Source organism: Pundamilia nyererei, unplaced genomic scaffold (assembly GCF_000239375.1).
Source record: "Pundamilia nyererei isolate P.nyererei 1_Seehausen unplaced genomic scaffold, PunNye1.0 scaffold00007, whole genome shotgun sequence".
NCBI lineage: Eukaryota > Metazoa > Chordata > Actinopteri > Cichliformes > Cichlidae > Pundamilia > Pundamilia nyererei.
Genome location: NW_005187408.1, coordinates 162766 through 180713, shown reverse-complemented (window position 1 = coordinate 180713; position 17948 = coordinate 162766). Strand labels below are relative to the sequence as shown.

The window sequence follows — 17948 nt, the reverse complement described above, 5'->3', positions numbered from 1 at the left end:
GTAAGTTTTAATTGGGTTAAATCATCTTAAAATTTCTCTTTCTTTGTATGAATTAATTACTTAGTTAACGATTTCCTCTGTGTGACATGACCACAGTATCTCTTAGCTGGAAAAGTTGTTGTTCTGCGTCTCTCAGCCGGAGAAGTCTCAGTACTGTCACGTCTATTCTTTGTGTTTCATGTGTTTTTAGTGTGTGTAGTTCCCCTGAATTTAAGTCGCTGCACTCCACAGTACCCCCGTGATCTAATTTGGGCTAATCTGACCCCTAAGTCTTTTTGATCAACCCCCTACCACCACCTTTTTTTCTTTTTACACATTCAACAGTTGCTGCAAATTTAGCTTTTTTAAAACAAGCTTTCTTCCATCGTTTCCCGTGAAGTTTCACTGTGGAAATGTTTGCTGCTTTGTTGAATGTCATTTCTGATTGTGTACCTGACAGCTGTCTAACAACTGGGACAGGAACAGATTTGAAAAAAAAAAAATCTTGGTTGAAATGCCTTTCCACTCAGACATGGTACATCTCTCTCAGGTGACTGCTTAGCACTGGCAGTAATTGAAAAGTCGCCCCTGGCAACGTGTGTGCGCGCGCAAATCATGAGGCATGTGAGCTTGCAGTGGCGTTCTTTTTGCCGTGTTCGAGCATGTGCATCTGCTAGTATCAGCATGTGTGTGCGTGCATGCGAGTTTGTTGGTGCTGGAAAAGTGTGTGAGTGCTTCTTCACCACAGTGCTTCCCCCGGTCCACAGGTTCGCACTAGTAAGTCCACCTTGACTCATACGTTGTTGGAAGTTGAACCATTTTTCCCAACAGGAGGATGAATTCTAAACATTTTTTTAATACTACCCTCCCCTCCCCTCTTTTTGCTCTTCCACGACGAGGGGCCAAATCTCTTCAGCATTTCCAGCCCTGTGAGCTAATTTGACAGCTCACGGGGGTGACGCTGATTCCACTTCGCAGAGACAGGTACCCTAGGGCTAGCCAGCTGGATCGCAGCGGATGCTTACAGATTTGGCTTTAGCTTCATGCTGGGTGTCATCTGTCTCTTTGGTCTGGCGCGGGATAATTTTTGTGTGTAAGTGTGTGTGTGTGTGCATGTGTTTCTGCCCTGACATCATGTGCCTGAGCAGTTTGTGCCTGGCAGGCCTTGTCTGTCCAGGTTGGCCATCAAACACAGCTAGCATGGCCCTAATCTGACGAGGCACTGCTCCAAACATGCCACAGCAGCCTGAGAAGTGTGTGCATGTGTGTGTATGCGAGTATGAGTGCATGTTTGAGTTTGTGTGCGTGACCCCAGGGCAAACCCCCATTTTTCTACTCTTTGCCTTTCTCCTGAGTCCCACGTCCAATATCACCCAGCACACACACACACACACACACACACACGCAACTGAAGAAAAACTTCAAAAACCATCAAGTGGAGCTGAGTCGATTCTTCCCCTAAACCTCACAGTTTAAACTCCTCCTCTGCTCAAGTTGTAGTGTGTGTATGCATGTGTGTTATTTAAATCTGTGTGTGTGTGTGTGTGTGTGTGTGTGTGTGTGTGTGTGTGTGTGTGTGTGTGTGTGTGTGTGTGTGTGTTCGAAATGCCTCCGACTGGAGAAGTGATTTGGTCCTCAACAAATGGAGAGATACCTTTGTCCAGTTCTCCCTCCACGCTACATCTGTCACTTTGATTGTGGACACTTTGCAGGAAGCTCTGCCTCAACAGGTTTGGAGCCTCCCACAGCCTGTTGCCCTTGCTCGACCCCTTCACTGCCTCTTGGAAATAGAGGCGATCCCTACCCGTGCTCGGACGGGAGAGGACAGGGGGACAGCCCCCCATGGGAGAAATGACAGTGCAGTTTCCGTTAATCTCTGGGACGAGTCCCGAAATGGCAGCAGGAGCCTGCTGCAAATGCTAATCGCGGCCGACACACTGGTCGCCCCCTATCTACACACACACTTCCAGTCCCTGAATGCTTCAGTGCCAATCTCCAGCTGGAAGGAAAAGAGGCAGGCACTGCAAGATGCATCTGACAATGTTCGGTTTGATTTTACTGCAAAAGAGAAAAGAAAAATCTTCTCCTTCCCTGAAAAGCGCAGAATGATGACTACATATGTTGATTTTCAGCCTGTAAGCCATGTACTGCCACTGTGCCTTCTCATCAGGCCACGGGACAGCGTGACAGCGGGGCAGTGTCATACTGCACACTGGCTTGTGACTTCTAAGTGCCACTGCATACATCTCCTAAGTGTTTTTATTTGGTTCTTTACCTTCCTGCTCTACTCCAGTCTTGCACTGCACTGACTGTCGCACGTCTTCTCCACGGTGGACAGCTCTGAAGCATTCCACCTCCGAGCAAGCAGTGGCACAAGAGAGTGGTGGCGCCTGGACGAATGACCTGCTTTCTGCCCATGAACTGAGAGAGAGAGAGAGCAGCATTCAGTGGAAACAGGGTCTGGTTATGGAGAGAGAGAAAGGAAGAAGCACACATAGGTGGGCTGCTGGGCAGCAGGTCCTCTCCTATAACCCTCCACCACCCCCGTCTTCATTCCAGCCCAGAGGCCTTAGCATCTAGTGAGTAGCACCCCCCCCCCTTCCCTTCTCCCTTTCCCATCAACCGCAGCCCCACCTGTTCAGAACTGTGTTGCAGTCAGTGGCATACAGCATGTTGTGAACACAAAGCAGCGGCCCCGCGGCCCTCCGCCTGGACCTCGGTGTCAAGACCCAACCAAGCTGAGAGAGAGAGACAGAGCGAGAGAAAACATGAGAAGGAGAGAGAATGGAGAGCAGCTAAGTGCAGGATAATTATACCCAGTGGGTAATGCGAGCACCGTTGTTACAGGGCCAGTGTGGTTGGTCCGGGAAAGAGAGAGAGAGACACAGAGGCAAGAGCGTCACCGGGGCGAGAGCTCGCAGGGCCAGTGGGCATGTTTGGTAAACCACACTCACAGACGTCCCACTGCACCGCTGAAGCACCGTTAGTGGAAGTGCTGCAGGAGATCATCTGGATACTGGCAAGCGTGCACTCACAGGAGGAGAAACACTGCTGCTGCTTCAGCCCTGCTTACTCTACACAATAATATGGAATACTTCAGCATCATAATAGAATATATAATATAATACTGAAGTGTAAAAAAAATGACATTTATATTAATTCCCGAATTTAGTGTTATTGTATTTAAATGAATGATTATATTGAAGAAACACAATAATACATAAATACCTGATGGAAAGAGTATAATAATGTTTGATCTACTGATCTCCCTGCAATAGAATTCACTGTATTTGTCATTTACTGCTCAAAAGATTTGTGTGAAACGGCTCAACAATGTAAAAATGCTATAAATAATAACAGCTGGTTACTTTTAACCTGTGTTGAATAACCTCAAGTCCTGACATATTATTTAAAGTTTTACAAGACTGCAACTTTGCCTCTTCTTTTTTTTCTTTTTCTTTTTTAAGTGACAATTTTGGAGAGTGTCCCAGAAAGACTTTGTGCTCTGCGCTGACTGGAGTGTCAAATAAAAAAGCAGAATTCCCTTAATAGACCTGTGAGACAGAAACACAGGGAAACCTGATCGTGCACTGAGCTCTCGCATGCAAACTGCGGCCCGGCGTCGCAGATAATGATGCAGAAGGACACATATTTCCTCGTTATGTTGATGCTGGCTGGGCTCTCCAAATTCTTTATTGTCGTAGCTTTGGACACGTTTTTGTTTACTGGGTATGATGGAACTTTTTTCCGTGCTATCTACAGAAATGACCTCCAAACTCCAACATGTGAAATCTACATTAAACTACTAATAAAGTTAAATTATTAAAAAATGTTTTGTTTTGTTTTTTTTACTGACTCCGAAAATCCAAAATCATTATATTAATGAATATAATTGAATCTGCTTTGGTTGCTCTGTTTATGTTTTTCTGTCATATGCTTGACTTATTAGGTGATATTTTAATCTAAACATAAAATATATATATATAAAATCTGAAAATACAGCCTCTCCACCATTCGCCGAGCTGATCTTAATGTTTTTAATTTCACCCTGCAGAGTCATGAATAAGTAAACAACAGGATGCACATTCCTGTCAGAGAGGCCTTTGCTGGTTCTGACATGTTTTGTTGTCACAGATCCTCTCAGCTTTTTCCCATAAACCCGAGGCGTCAGCGAAGGCCTTGTTTTTTTATCCCTCAGCTGTTGATCAATCATTTAATCTCTTTAATAGGCCCAACTCAAAACTAATGGTGCATGTAATGAGTGTTTAACTAAACAATGTGGACAGCGCTGGGACTTAAGTGGTGTCTTAATGTTTGTTTTCTCTTAACTGAGCATGACAGTCTAAGTGAATTTGGGGCTCACGAGCAAACTTATTTGCCCCCAAACAACACCTCTCCTCACTTCTGATGGAAATACTTTGCTCTTGCCACAAGTGCTGAGTTTATTAATACATTCATGCTCATATATTTGCATTTTATCAAGTGTGAAAAAAAGCATTTGCTTAGACAAGATAATTCAGGCACTGGTGTTTTTACCAGCCCTGGATTTTAATCATATGAAGGTCAGGAAAGTGGGAATGATATTTTTGGGGGGTTTTAAATTATTTTTCTACTTTCTGGTTTTTCTGCACATTTTCTTTGTGCATATCTTTTATTACAGGAGTTGTGAGCATTCTCCAAAGAATATATAAAGAATATATATCAGGATAATCTAAATAATATTTTATCAAAAAGAACTATGGCTCTCCAATTACTAGACAAACTTAGCACAAACAAATTCAATGAAGATAAGTTGATTTTTTTTTTTTTTTTTTTTTATTACAAGCATTAATAGGAGAAACTTTTGGGTTGGTCTTGAACAATTCCTCTAGCTGCTGGGTATTCTTTCTCTTAGTTAGAACACAGTTACAAATATATATTTTACTCAGTGTTTTCCACTCTCTAAGGTATATTTCTATAAATATGAATATGCTGTTAATAAATTTAACTGGGTTTAGATAGCCTGCAGGCTTTCCAGGAGGCAGATCACAGAAGGTAAATTTGGGCAGTGTCTACCCAAAAAACGGAATACAGTTTAAGAATATTAAATCCAAATGTACAAACGAGCTAAATAGATTTTTCCACAACCTGGCAACCCGTTATTTTATTTATTATTTTTTTATCACCGAGTAAAAGTATACAAGTACAGTCCTACTTAAAATCAATATTTTGACTGACTGAATTTTTATTTTATTTTGTAGTTGCTGCATAGATTTTGACATAATGAATAAATTTATATATAGCCTTTGTAACAGCCTGGCTTTTCTACTGATAAGGAACTGAGAGTCAAACAGCGATACTTACAGCCGCTTTGCTCCACCGCAGAGTAACACTGACATCTGCTGTCCACAACCAGGCACCACACACCACACAGCCTCATACACAAGCCAGAGCCACTCATTGCGAGCCTGCGGAGAAAACACGTCATTGTCCTCCAACTTAGATTCGTGCATCCACCTACAAAATTTCCAAAAAAAAATTGTAGTAGGAAGTCACAGTAACCCAACTATAACAAACCCTCACAGAATGTAAATAAAATACACCTTTAAAGATCATGAACACCCCTCTCCGCTACTTTGGTTCAGTCCAGAGCATTCCCGGAAGTAGCGTTTGTATTTTGAGTCATGTGATATGTGTTAGGATTTTGCATCGTTGTTGGTTTAAGGTTTAATAGCTAGTAGTTTTGCTATATTAACTACGTCTTCTGCTGTGAATTAGCTTAGCATTTGGAGGAAAGCTAGCAGTTGGTTAAGCTAACTAGCTGCCCCAAAGGGGAGGGATAAAAGGTAAAGGGACTCTGACAGAAGAGCTCAAAATAATGGACAAGATCGCTAAAGGTGAGTTAAACTCTTATCAGCCTCTCTCCTTGCTTTTTAAAGCACTTATTTAAAACCACCGCTGAGCTAACAAAGCACAGACAGTTGTTAAATGTGTCTGTTTTGTGTCAAGTGTGTTTGTTCCAATCTGTGCTCATCCTGCAGATGTGGGTGATATCCAGTCACGACTGCTGGACCACAGACCGGTCATCAATGCAGAGATCCGCTACTTTATGAGAGAGTTTGAGGTACACTGTGAAAGCATGACAGAGTTTGATGACTGCTCTGCATAGAGTCACTCAGCCACACACTCCTCTGTGCCAACCCCTTGAAAACCTAAAAATGTAGCCTGGCTTGTTCCAGTCCCAATTATACCTGATATCAGCGATAAACTTTCACACCATTGTGACAGAGAACCAACACGAAGTTGCAAGTAACCAAAAACAATCAAAAGAAATACAGAGACTGTTTTCACATACAGAGCCAATTAGTTTCTACTGTTTGAAGCAGAGGTGGGAATCACCAGACAGCCTATGATACGATATTATTCAGTTTTGAACCATTTTGTAATATGCTGAGTATTGCATTAACACATACTCTTATTGATTAGCTTAGCTGAGATTGTTAAGGATACAGACTCTGTTACTAGCACCTGCTGTAAATGTTGCCATAAGACAGTCAGTCTGCTATCAGCCTGTGACTGAATGGGATCAAGTTGGCAATTACTTGCAGTCTGCGTCCAATATTACAGCAAATAATTGTCATAAATGGTCAAAAGTCACATATCTGTCGCTGTCTATGCAGACAGGAATTCAAATTTAACTGTCACATCTGCACTCAGCGACCTTATTTAATTATTTATTTCTTTGTTTTAGTGGCAAAAAACCCAGCTGCTGTGTAGAGCGTGGGCTGACTTGTTGTGCTGTCGTTCAGGAAAAGCGGGGGTACAGGGAGAGCCGTCTGCTGGAGAACATCAATAAAAGTGTGCTGGAAACGAACGAGCAAATGCCACCAGCAAATTTCGAGGACATGAAACATCAGCTGTCTGACATCAATGAACGGTGTAAGTTACTCCACCCGCAGCCACACGTGAAACCTTTTTTGTTTGTTTTTTGCTGAAATCTTATTTCATAGTTCATGAATCATTCACATAATTTAGTCGTTTGCCTTAATGTGTTAAGTATTTTCATTTTTTCTTTACTTTTCTGCAGCAAATTTGTTTCTGTGTTACCTCTTCATTTGTATCCATGGAGACAAGCTCTACAGCTTCAACGTGTGTGAATGAATGTTTGGAAATCCAAGAAATAAGAAAATCTAGTCGAGGTGTAGCAGCAGAAGCTTGTTTGTATGATGTCTCCTCTGGCTGTTGCCATGGCCACTCAGAGGAGGAAGTAACATTGTAACAAACATCATAACCAGTATTCAGTTGTTATCACCGTTGTACAGACAGATGCTGTATCTGAGTTTATTCCATCCATGCTGTAGTTTACTGTGAACTTACTGTTGCTAAGATCTTGAGTCTCTAGGCATCCTTGAGAATTCAGTCTGACTCATGTGTGGAAATAATATTTTCGCACCTTCGTTTTGTTATGTCCAACAGTGGAGGCTGCTAATCACATGGTAGAGAGAGTCCAGCAGAGGGAGCTAGAGGCCCAACAGGTAAAGACACCCACCAAGGCAACTTCTAAAAAAGTTGCTTTAAAGGCATTTAGGATAGTTTGAATTTCCCCTCCTTATACAGCACAGTGCATGATTCACTTTAACATTTAAATAAATAATTTTGTTGTGTTATTTTGATTTCCTCGTGTCATGCCAGGGCACCCGTCTAAAGGCGAACATGGAGCAGCTGAAAGAAGACTGGGCCGAGTTCCTGAAGGAGCAGCAGAGATTAAAGGAGGAGGTGGATGAAGAGCACGCACGGGCTGTAGGACAACTCAGCGCTAAATACAACGAAAAGAAGAAGGAGCTGGCCAAGTTTACCCTCTGATCTGCTGATGTTCACGTGAGGATGCGAGTGCACAATGTGCCCTCTCTTATTCAGTGAATACAGTCGGTCCTGCACGCCTGCGTTACACATGCTAAACAAAACTACTGACTTTGCTCTGTGTGCTTGATGAAATATGAAAGCGTGATTAACAACTTGTTGTTTTCACAGGCCCTCAAACTCAAGCACATGGAATATGTACAGCATTTAAAAAAAGAAAAGAAAAAGCCTGGAATATGTCATTTTTAAACAAGCAGTCATTTGATTGTTCGTTGGCTGTGAGATTTTCAACATTTTAAGGTTTTTAGTGGATGCCTGCCTGAAGAGTCCTGATGGTAAATTAACATCGTGTCGAAAGCAGCCTTGAGTTTGGCACCGCGGGGAGATGTTCCGAGCACTTAAAGCGAGGTCGTTAAACGCTCGAGAAGCCCTTGTGGGCAGGTGTGCGTGAAGAAGAAACCGTCTCTCACCACCTCTGCTGTGTTTGGAACATGTGACCTCTCAATTTAGCTACAGGTCAACAAACTGTCACGATAAAAGTTTTTTGCTGAAACCGATATGCAGCAGCAGCTTATGTTGTTTTTTTCTTTCTCCTGCCATCTCAAATCGAATATTCTTATATGAAAACAAAGAAATAGTTTTTCTGGCTTTAATCTCCCTGTAGCCTTGTATGGTCGTCAGGTTTTGTGTGTAGTGTTCCTAACAAGTGTAAGTTTGAGCCTATGAGCACAATAGCATATAACTGTAGTGATATTAACTGGAAAAGAACTAAAATACTTGACCGTGACCAACATGCTCTGCTTTTAATGAAGTGTTTTGTTTTCTCGCACGGTGGCACACTTCGGGAAAGGTTAATGGATGGGTGGGTGCACTTGACACATTCTTGGCTTGGCTGAGAACAGAGTTCATCTCAAAGAACGTAGACGGAGAAATATTTAACAGAACCTCCCCTCAAACGCCTGCACTCCCTTCAAACTGCACACACACCGGACGTCTGAATAGCCACGTCTAATGATTCCACGAGGAAGCGCGCTTGGACAACAGTTCACTCATCGACTGCAGCAACGCAGCGTTTTTGTTGGAACTTTTAAGAACCGAGACCTTCCGCAGACTTGTGACATTCTGGCATTCGGCTGGCAGAGAGCCGTCCCCATTGCTCTTGTGCAAGGACCCTCTCTGTGCTTTCTGCCCGAGTCTGTGCAAGTCAGAGCAGGGCACTAAGCCGATGTTTGAGCAAAAGGCCGGCACTGCTCTGTTCAGTGCATGTCTGCATGCCGACGTATGCTTTCCCTCTGCCCCAGTACTGCAGATGTCCAACGCGGAGACAACCCATCATCAGCTGACAAGGAGTGACAGTACGGGAACGTGGCCGACCTCTGCCAGCAAGCTACCTTTTCACTGAGGTGTTTATGATCATGAGCTTACAGGCTCGGTATTTACACCTGCTGTAATGAGTTTTAATCATTGTTGTATAATGTCAGGTTAAAAAATAAAGTTAATTCAACAAAACTGCATCGTCTCTTAAACTGACTTGAATGTAAAAAGAGGTTGCAGCCCCATAAAAGTCCCGTTGGCCTTGCAGTGACAGTCTTTGAACCCAGGCCTGTGGTAACACCAGACAGTTACCACTTTATGCTGGTGGAGCTCATCATGCTTTCACTCAGGATAAATGCAATGGTGAAAATTGAAGCCCTGCACCGCATGAGTCTGGTCATACCATATATGCGATGTGGGATTTGAACTTCATACTCCAGCTAATAATCATACCCCTGGATAAAAAGAGCAGTTCTGCCTGGATTTAAACCCAGATTGCAAAGATGCTCGTGTAGATTTAAGGTCAGACGTTTGACCATTCAATTGTCCATTGCAAGATTTGCTCTTTGCTCGTTCAAACCCACACACCCAGAACATATCGGCCCGCTAACAAGGCTGAGACAGTGTGGGAAAGCTGAATTTACAGTAACTTTCTGCTGTCCCTTCCTGATTGTGCTAAAAGGCTGTTGCTGTCAATAAAAACATGCTCATTGCCAAAAGAAATGGACTTGAAGCAGTCTGGGAATTAGATCAGCAGATGTTTGCGAATAAAGGATTGCAATAACACCGGGCTTTGACATTCATGGGAATTTTTGATTTTAAGTCAAAGTACAGCCAGAAACCTCAGCACCTGTCCAAGTAACTGCTTTGTCACTGCCATCGATCAGTGTCAATGAGTAGCTTATATTTCACGCTCAGGGCTAAGGCAAACAGAATTCTTCGATCTTTTTTTACACGGAGAAGATATGCGACAAACAACATTGGCCTATTAAGTATTCCAACCTCATAGGTTGCTGGGACGGAGAGATTGTCCACAGACGAGGGCATGTGTTCCAGTAAGACGATGCCAAGTGCAGAAACTGGCTGTGCACCAGCTCAAAATCTCCCGTTACCATCCTCCTCTGTCTGCCTCTGGATCGTTGCTGGCTTGTTTTCTGTCTCCAGTGTCTATCTGAAAGCAGTGCGTTCTTCCTGTTTTGCAGGCAGAGAAGTGCTCTCTGGACATGGTGGTGCTCCTGTCCGTGCCAACATAAATGGTAAAGGAAACAGCAGCACCCAGATGGAGCTCCTTTGAGCAAGGGACGGAGAAGAGAGTGTGCTGGTGAATGCAATCTGATACAGCGTCTGAAAACGAGCTTTCCAACATCCGCTGGAACAGAATGGAATATTTCACAGGGATGACGTGCTCAGATAACACAGAGTGAGATTCACTAAGAAATGGGCTCAAATAAAAGCAAATGTCTCCAAGAATCAGTTTTCAGGATCTTGCTGTGTTTGTAAATCAGCCACTACAGAAAGCTCACAATGTCAGAGAAGGGCAAACTCTGTCATATCCAAGGAGTCTAGACTAATCTGATGTGGTGATATTGCATGTAGGGAGCAAATCTTTAGTTGTTTTGCAAACTCACCATCAGTCTACACAACAAAACTTTAAGTTGAAAGGAAATTCTTCCTTCATATCTTGAGTCTGAAGGTGCAGGCACAATTAAAACTTGCCTCATCTAGTCCAGGGGTGTCGAACTCCAGGCCTCGAGGGCCGGTGTCCTGCAAGTTTTAGATCTCACCCTGGGTCAATACACCTGAATCAAATGATTAGTTCATTACCATGCCTTTGGAGAACTTCAAGACATGTTGAGGAGGTCATTTAGCCATTTAAATCAGCTGTGTTTAATCAAGGACACATCTAAAACCTGCAGGACACCGGCCCTCGAGGTCTGGAGTTGCCCACCCCTGCTCTAGCCACATACATAAAACACAATTAGGTGGAACGTACCATCTCTATTCAAGATGGCGGGCAACATGGTGGCTTCCACAAACCGATGCCTGCTCCTTTTATTAGGGGATTAAGATGAGAACGAATCGGTTAGTTGGAAGATGTAATTACGCACTAATCAGTGTAGATTACAATATTCTTTTCTTTTAAATAACACTAAAGAGAAAAAAGAACACTCACCTCTAAAGGTGCAGATATATTTTTAAAAACAGCATGATTAGATAGATATGCAAGAGGTGTTTGAGCTTCTGCTAACAATGCATATGTGGATTTTCACTAAAGCTCTGCAAATTGATTTGTAACACATATAGACTTTTAATGAGTGAGAATCAGATTAGAAGCTTATTTGCCCATTTTCTCATGTACTGCTCTTTCTGGAACAAAATGAATGTAATGTAAACTTCAGCGAATCTTAGCGCTTGGTACAAATAAGCAATTTCTTTCTTTCAGTTTTCATTTTATTTGAGCGATGAGGGAAAAACAAGTCTGACATGAGCACAATTTCAATATTTTGTGCTGGGACAATAGAAAGTGACGAGGGAAGTTGCCCTCGCTTTCATGACAGCTTATGAGAATTTTCAGACTCTGCGGGCTCACTTTCTTTCTTTTGTGCAACATGACGGGCCCCCGTTATTCAGTCACTAAGAGGTGCGAAATGAAAATGCCAATGAACAAAAGCGCTGCGCTTCCAAGTTAATATCCTAACATAACAACACTCCAGGGAGTCGGTGATGGGTCTTGGGTGAATGGTAATTTAGGTGATAATATGAATTCTTTGGCAGTAGCAGACGTTCACCCAGCGGATCGCTAAATAAGAGCGAGAGAGCTCTCGAAGCTGCTCTATGAAATTGATATTTCTCTGAGGGGACTTTGCAAAGCATGCTGGATAGTCTCAGGCCCTGGCAGCTCTAGAAAATGAGCACTGGGTGACATAAAAAAAAGCAATAATGGAAAGAAAGGGTTTGAAAATTAAATGCCTCACCTTTCAATAAAAATGCCAGTGCTCCTTATTAGCGAGCACTGACATGCTCTCCAGAGAAGGCAGAGACTGCAATATGCTGGCTTTCATTCTGTAAAGTGAGCAAAATCAGTTTTCTTTGCACATTCTTACAGTCGTGCCTGCTTTCTCTCTTTTTGAAAGAAACTTTCACCGTGGCCATTTTTTGAGAGTCTAATTAGCTGAACTGTACATGATGTTTTGCATCTGTTCAGTTTCATCAGACAGCCGTGCTAACGCAGCAGCCTCGCGTTCCTGCCAACTCCAAGAAACACAGATAAGGCTCCAGCAACAACAAACACCTTCCTCAGTCAATCACTGGCCAAACAATAGGCAGGGATGACGGGGAGAGGGCTGTCATCAACCAGCGGCTACCAGCAGCAAGAAAGGTTGTTGTCGTCTGGATTCTTGAACCTTTGAGGAATGTCTGGCTTCAATGCCAACAACATACCTCCTGAGTGGCTTTGACTTTTCCCTGTTTTCTGTACCAAGCAGGTATTTTCCTGATCTTATCTCTCTTGGACTACACAAACAGACGCACTCTTGAGCTTTCTAGACCTGGACTTGCATGGTGTATGTTAAATTTGGGTTAAGGGTTAACCTAATATTTTATCCAGCATGACACAAACCATGACTGAACCCATAAATTTAACATGAAAGCATTTAGAGAGGTAGTCAGAAAGCTGTTTTCCTATAGTTCCACACTGGCTTTGCTTTTCAAACATTTCCATCTTTTATATACAGTCTATGGTTCCAAAGAAATACTATAGAAATAATAATGCAAAGTGTTGTAGTTCAGCATTCATTTCTGGTTCATCGCTTTCACATATGTGGTCAGATACTTTAATATTAATATCAAAACACTTTCTATACCCACTTTTAAAAATACAATGAAGATTTAGTGGGCCCTATCTGAAGTAATCCTGTTTCCGTCTGTTCACCTGTCTCCATTGCTGACCTATTGCCAGCTCATTCAAGTCTAGACTTACATCTTTCCTCCCGTAAATGTTCCTGTTTTGACGTTGTGAAATAAAGGTTATGATTTAAATCGAACCCACTGGTCATGAGAACACATTTTCTCCTTTTCTCCCAGTCCTTGATTGGTAATTTATAACTCATTGTCTGGGTATTGATTTAAGGAAATAAGTTATGGAACAGAAAGGGAAATATAAAAGAAGATTCAAGGCCCCGGTGCAGTGGGTGGAGTTCTCTGCAGTGATTGGCCTAACAGAAACACTAAAAATACACCAGTAAAACACAAACAATGAAAATAATGTGTTGTTAGTCTGTATCGGTGCTCAGTGTACTGCATTCCTGCCTTTGTGTGAACTTAAGCCATATCCCCAGGCTTGCCTGAGTTTTCATTTTCATCAATAATAGACGTACAGTAAAAAAAAAATGATATAGCTGTAAAAGTTTAAATAGTACATGAAATCAGAAACCTTTCTCAGTGAAAAGACACAACATGTGGTCTCCAGATTGCAACCACAAGTTTTACGGATCAGCCAAACTGGATTGCCAGCATAGCGTCAAACCGCTGAGAGAAATGGACGAACTAAAGCTGTTAGATGCTTTTTCCACTGCCAGTATGTCCTTAAAGTGTTATGACAGACACCCCAACTTGAAAACTGAAATTATCTGTGAATGTCAGAGGACTACTCCTTTCTTCCAATATACACAAGGCTCTCAACCCCTTCAAAGCTCCCCGAGCTGAAAACATTTCACAACAGCAACGTTTCTCCCATTGTGAGTTTGGTGAAACTGGACTCAAGAACGTGGAAATTCTCTCCTGTGTTGTTGTTTTTTTAAACCAGGGCTTTTGCTTTCACTAACCCACAATGAGATCCCCAAGGAGGATCTAATATTCCACCTACTTCAGCCCTCCGAAACCAATAAATCAATCAGCTTTGCTTTACAAACCCTGCATGTGTGTTGCCCATTCACGAAATAGAGATTCCCTGCTGTGGATCACAGTATTAAAACCATCCTGACTGACAGAACAATGAGTGAGGCAGGAGACAGAGGAACAAGGTGCATTATTTTTTGTTCGTCAGTGTGTGTTTGGAGCAGCTCCAGCCCACAAACCCCCATCTGTATATGAGTTCAGCCTCTCATCCTGGCTTTCTCCAGGGAGGCCAGGGCTCTTGGCAGAGGAATGCATGGGAGTGGGCTTCTTCAATAAAGGCAACTCTCTCTTTCTCGAGGCCCCCAGAAAGCCCTGGGCTTTGCTTTTCATGGTTTCCCTCCTCTGTTCCTCCAAAGTGGGCTACCTTTTGGTGCTTCTTCTTTTCAAGCATAATGGCTTTACCTTGAGGCTGGGACAGAAAGACAGAGAAATGAAGAGGAAGCTCTAGAGCTGAAATTATGACTCATCTCCTGCATGCCTGTGTTAAACTTTAAGTGTCATGACATCTTGTTATTTCTCAGTGTGGTGCTGTCGTTTATTCAAATACACACGTTTAGTCATATATTATAAGAAAAAGTCTGGATTTAGCACTATTTGACTCGCAGTAAGAGAGTAACCAGGAGGAAATACACAAGTGGAAGAAAGTTTGGCTTTACAACACAAGCATTCTTGGTGAAGTGTAGGCATTACCTTAAAGGGGTAGTTGGACATTAAGTGTGATAAAAAAAAAAATGCTTCCTTGCAAATAGTTATTTTTCGTCTTCATATTAAATTTAAAGCTAAAATTAGCAAGTTGTTAGCTTCGTATTTATGCTGAAAAAGGAACCAGATTACAAAAACCGAAGAAACAAACAAACCCAAAACTGTTTTTTCTGTCTCTAGTTTATTTTCCACATTTCACCTATAACAGCCTGGTAGGCCACAGCTTTTATTTGTATGTCACTTAGCCTTAATTAGCAGGTAGCTGTGATGCACCCATATAGTCTAATAGGGCACAGACACACAAAACATCTTCTGAAAGCAGTAAAGTAAAGGCTAGATGTGAAACAAGCAAGAAACTTTACAACAAAACACTGTTTGAGGTGAAAGAACAGAGACCACTTTCACTTAGTTGATGTCTATGTTTAGATGTAGCTGGGGAAGCACTGCTTGCCTTGCTTGTCCTTTTGATGGGACACCACTCCTTGTGGCTGATATATAATAGAGTAGTAAATACTTTACCGGTTTACCTACACTGGGGCGTGGAATGTCCACTAGTGACCAGTTGTCAGGTAAAAAGAGATGTGAAAGGAGCAAATCACATTATATGTGGACATAAATTAAGGATATGACAGGATCCATTCATTAACTATATGCTAACAAAGCTAATTAATAATTGTCAATAATAATTCTGCTAATAGCAATTGACACTCCACAAATGTTTACCAGAATAACAAACTCAAGGCTCCAAAACAAATGTGTAGCAACATAATAGCTACATCCATCTTTTACAATCTAAAAGTAGCACCTCTAGGTTTCCTTAGCAACCATAAAGTTACAATGCAACGTTTCCTGTCACTTGTAAAAGTCGCCAAGAAGTCACTTGCATACATGTGGTTGTTTAGAGTTGCTGATAACATTAAACTAAACATGGGCTACTGCCTGCTGGCCATAGCTTAATGTTATAATGTAGAGATAACACAAGAGACACAAGATCACACTTCTCATGTCACTCCGATCAAGAACAAAAAAGAAGCCCTTTTTTTTAATGTAACTCGACTTCTTTTTAACGTGAGACAACAGTTACACCAACCATCTTTTGAGAGCCCTGCCTACTAAATCTGAAAAATGTAATTGTTAGCAACTGGAAACCTGGCTTAAAGAAAGAAAACATAAAGGTTAAAGAGCAACATTTAAACCCTACAGCAGAGACAAAGCAAACAAGGGCAGAGATAATGAGAATGGCACAGAAGAGGGAGGAACAAAGGGGAAGCAACAGGAAGACAGAGAAAAGATGGAAGGGAAAGTCACCAAGAAGGGAAAACTGGTCCCTGGCCTGTAGATCAAAGCAGGAAGGGGAGCAGGAGCTCCAAGCCGGTCGTCCCAGCACCTGCTGCTTTGCTACAGCCAAGTCAAACACATTATTCCAGCAGAGGCACTGCTTAATGGCTTCTGTGGAGGGACCTTTACCCGGTCCATGACTACCACTGCAGACGCATCAAAGCACATGCTGCGCTGACACACACGCAGGAATACACCAAGGCTTCCTAAAAGTCATTCATACTCGCTGCTTATGCAGGGTGACACATCCAGGAGCGCGCAGACACAACTTTCCTACGTGCGTTTCATCCAATCATTTTTATTGCACATTTGCTTGAATTATGGACAAATCCGCTCACCTGTCAGAATCATAACTTTCATGAAGTTCCCATGGAATTTATGTGCATACAGCCCCACATTTACAGTGTAACATCATCACCTGGTTCAGCCATTGTGACCCCGTCTTCCCACTCTAACTCAGCACTCTATTAAGGTGACCGAGGTTATAGCTGGACCTGAGTCAACACTGAGCAGAGAACAAATCATCTCTAGAAAAACAGTAAACATCTGTTTTGTGACTTGGCCACCTCTCACTGGCAATGACAGCCTGACCTCAAAGGCTGGGCCCCTTTTACATTTTCCATGAGAGCAAGCAGTAGTACAAGTAAGTGGGTGACAGCATCTGTAATTTTTTTTTAAAGTGGGGAAAAATAAAAACAAACCTTGATGCAATGAAGGAGGGGACGCGGGAGCTCTTAAAGTGTCTTGCAGCATGTCCAAAGAGAATAAAACCACAGACAGTCTTTATATACGGCTTTTGCTGAGGCAAACTGTAGCCTCTCTGGTTATTGATGACATTTATGGCTCGCCTCATATGAAATACTGTCTGCTGAAGTATCAGTCTACTTTCCCTGTAACTTTAAGCCTTCCTGGCAGCTTCTTGATTTGTAAGTTGTCAATGATACCTGCGTACACCACACATGTAACAACAGCCACTTTACTTCTCTTGGAATCAAATCATATGTCGCTTTCTTCTGATCCTTCAAAGGAAGCCCCATTTTCTGCTTCAAACGCTTGGTCCAGCCACAAAGCACATATGGAGCAGGTAGTAATTCAATATCTTGCTCAAGGACATTTTGGATGTATGTGTATGCTTCACAAAAGATTGTTTTTGTTTATGCTAAAATATTATTTTGATAATGAGAATTATTGATTAACTGGACATAAAACACGCAAAAATGGGTTTCCAGAAGCATCGTTGGTCACACTGATCGACTAACTGAACCGCTAAGATGTCTAGGATGTCCATAAATCCCAGTTTTCTTTTCTCCTCTCATATTCCTTGCTCTCTTCTGTTTCTTTTTTTCTCTGCTGCACCTCAACTCCCTCACTCCCTGGTCAGTATATCCTGATGGCTTTACCAGAAGGAAGCGGGGCCTTTACAGAAAGGCTGTGAACCAAGAAGTGTCTGTAAAAGGCAGCCTCCTAGTCGGGTTTGGTCCCGTCATCACCTGCGATGTCTCACCTCATGTGGCAGGTATAAATATTCATCAAAGTGCGGAGCAGTGTAGGTTCTTTCATCAGTTCAGACACTTTTGCAAATTAATCCAAGCTAGGAAAAAGCAACAGTCCAAACTACAGCTGTATTGCGATCGGTCTGGGCAAAATTATCAGCATTTACATGGAATTGGAAATGCCGAGTTTTTGTTAGGTTTAGTCTAGGTTTACTCTGTCTAACTCCTCCCTTTATGACTGCGTAGGGACTGATCATGTTTACGGGCCAGGTGATTTTGAAGCATGTTAATGGCAAAATCTGACAGAAAGCAAGAATGCTGGTCATGTGTCTGTGCAATGCACACATGCAGAGATTCAAATTTTACAATAAGGTACCCAGAGTCAGA

At 42.4% G+C, this 17948-nt stretch overlaps 1 protein-coding gene across 3 annotated transcripts; it reads left to right on the top strand.

The window, feature by feature from the left end:
* Positions 1 to 5581: 5581 nt before the first annotated feature.
* bloc1s5 (biogenesis of lysosomal organelles complex-1, subunit 5, muted) lies at positions 5582 to 10595 on the top strand. 3 transcript variants are annotated; one of them, XM_005722430.1, is made up of 6 exons: positions 5582 to 5855; positions 6000 to 6082; positions 6768 to 6897; positions 7435 to 7493; positions 7651 to 7836; positions 10335 to 10595. In XM_005722430.1, the coding sequence occupies exons 1-5, from the start codon at positions 5837 to 5839 to the stop codon at positions 7819 to 7821; spliced, it is 462 nt and encodes a 153-aa protein (XP_005722487.1). In that variant the 5' UTR covers positions 5582 to 5836; the 3' UTR covers positions 7822 to 7836; positions 10335 to 10595. The 3 variants fall into 3 exon arrangements, with proteins under 3 accessions (XP_005722487.1, XP_005722486.1, XP_013770711.1); XM_005722429.1 differs by lacking the exon at positions 10335 to 10595 and adding an exon at positions 7990 to 8605; XM_013915257.1 differs by lacking the exon at positions 10335 to 10595 and having other exon boundaries at positions 7651 to 8605.
* Positions 10596 to 17948: the final 7353 nt, after the last annotated feature.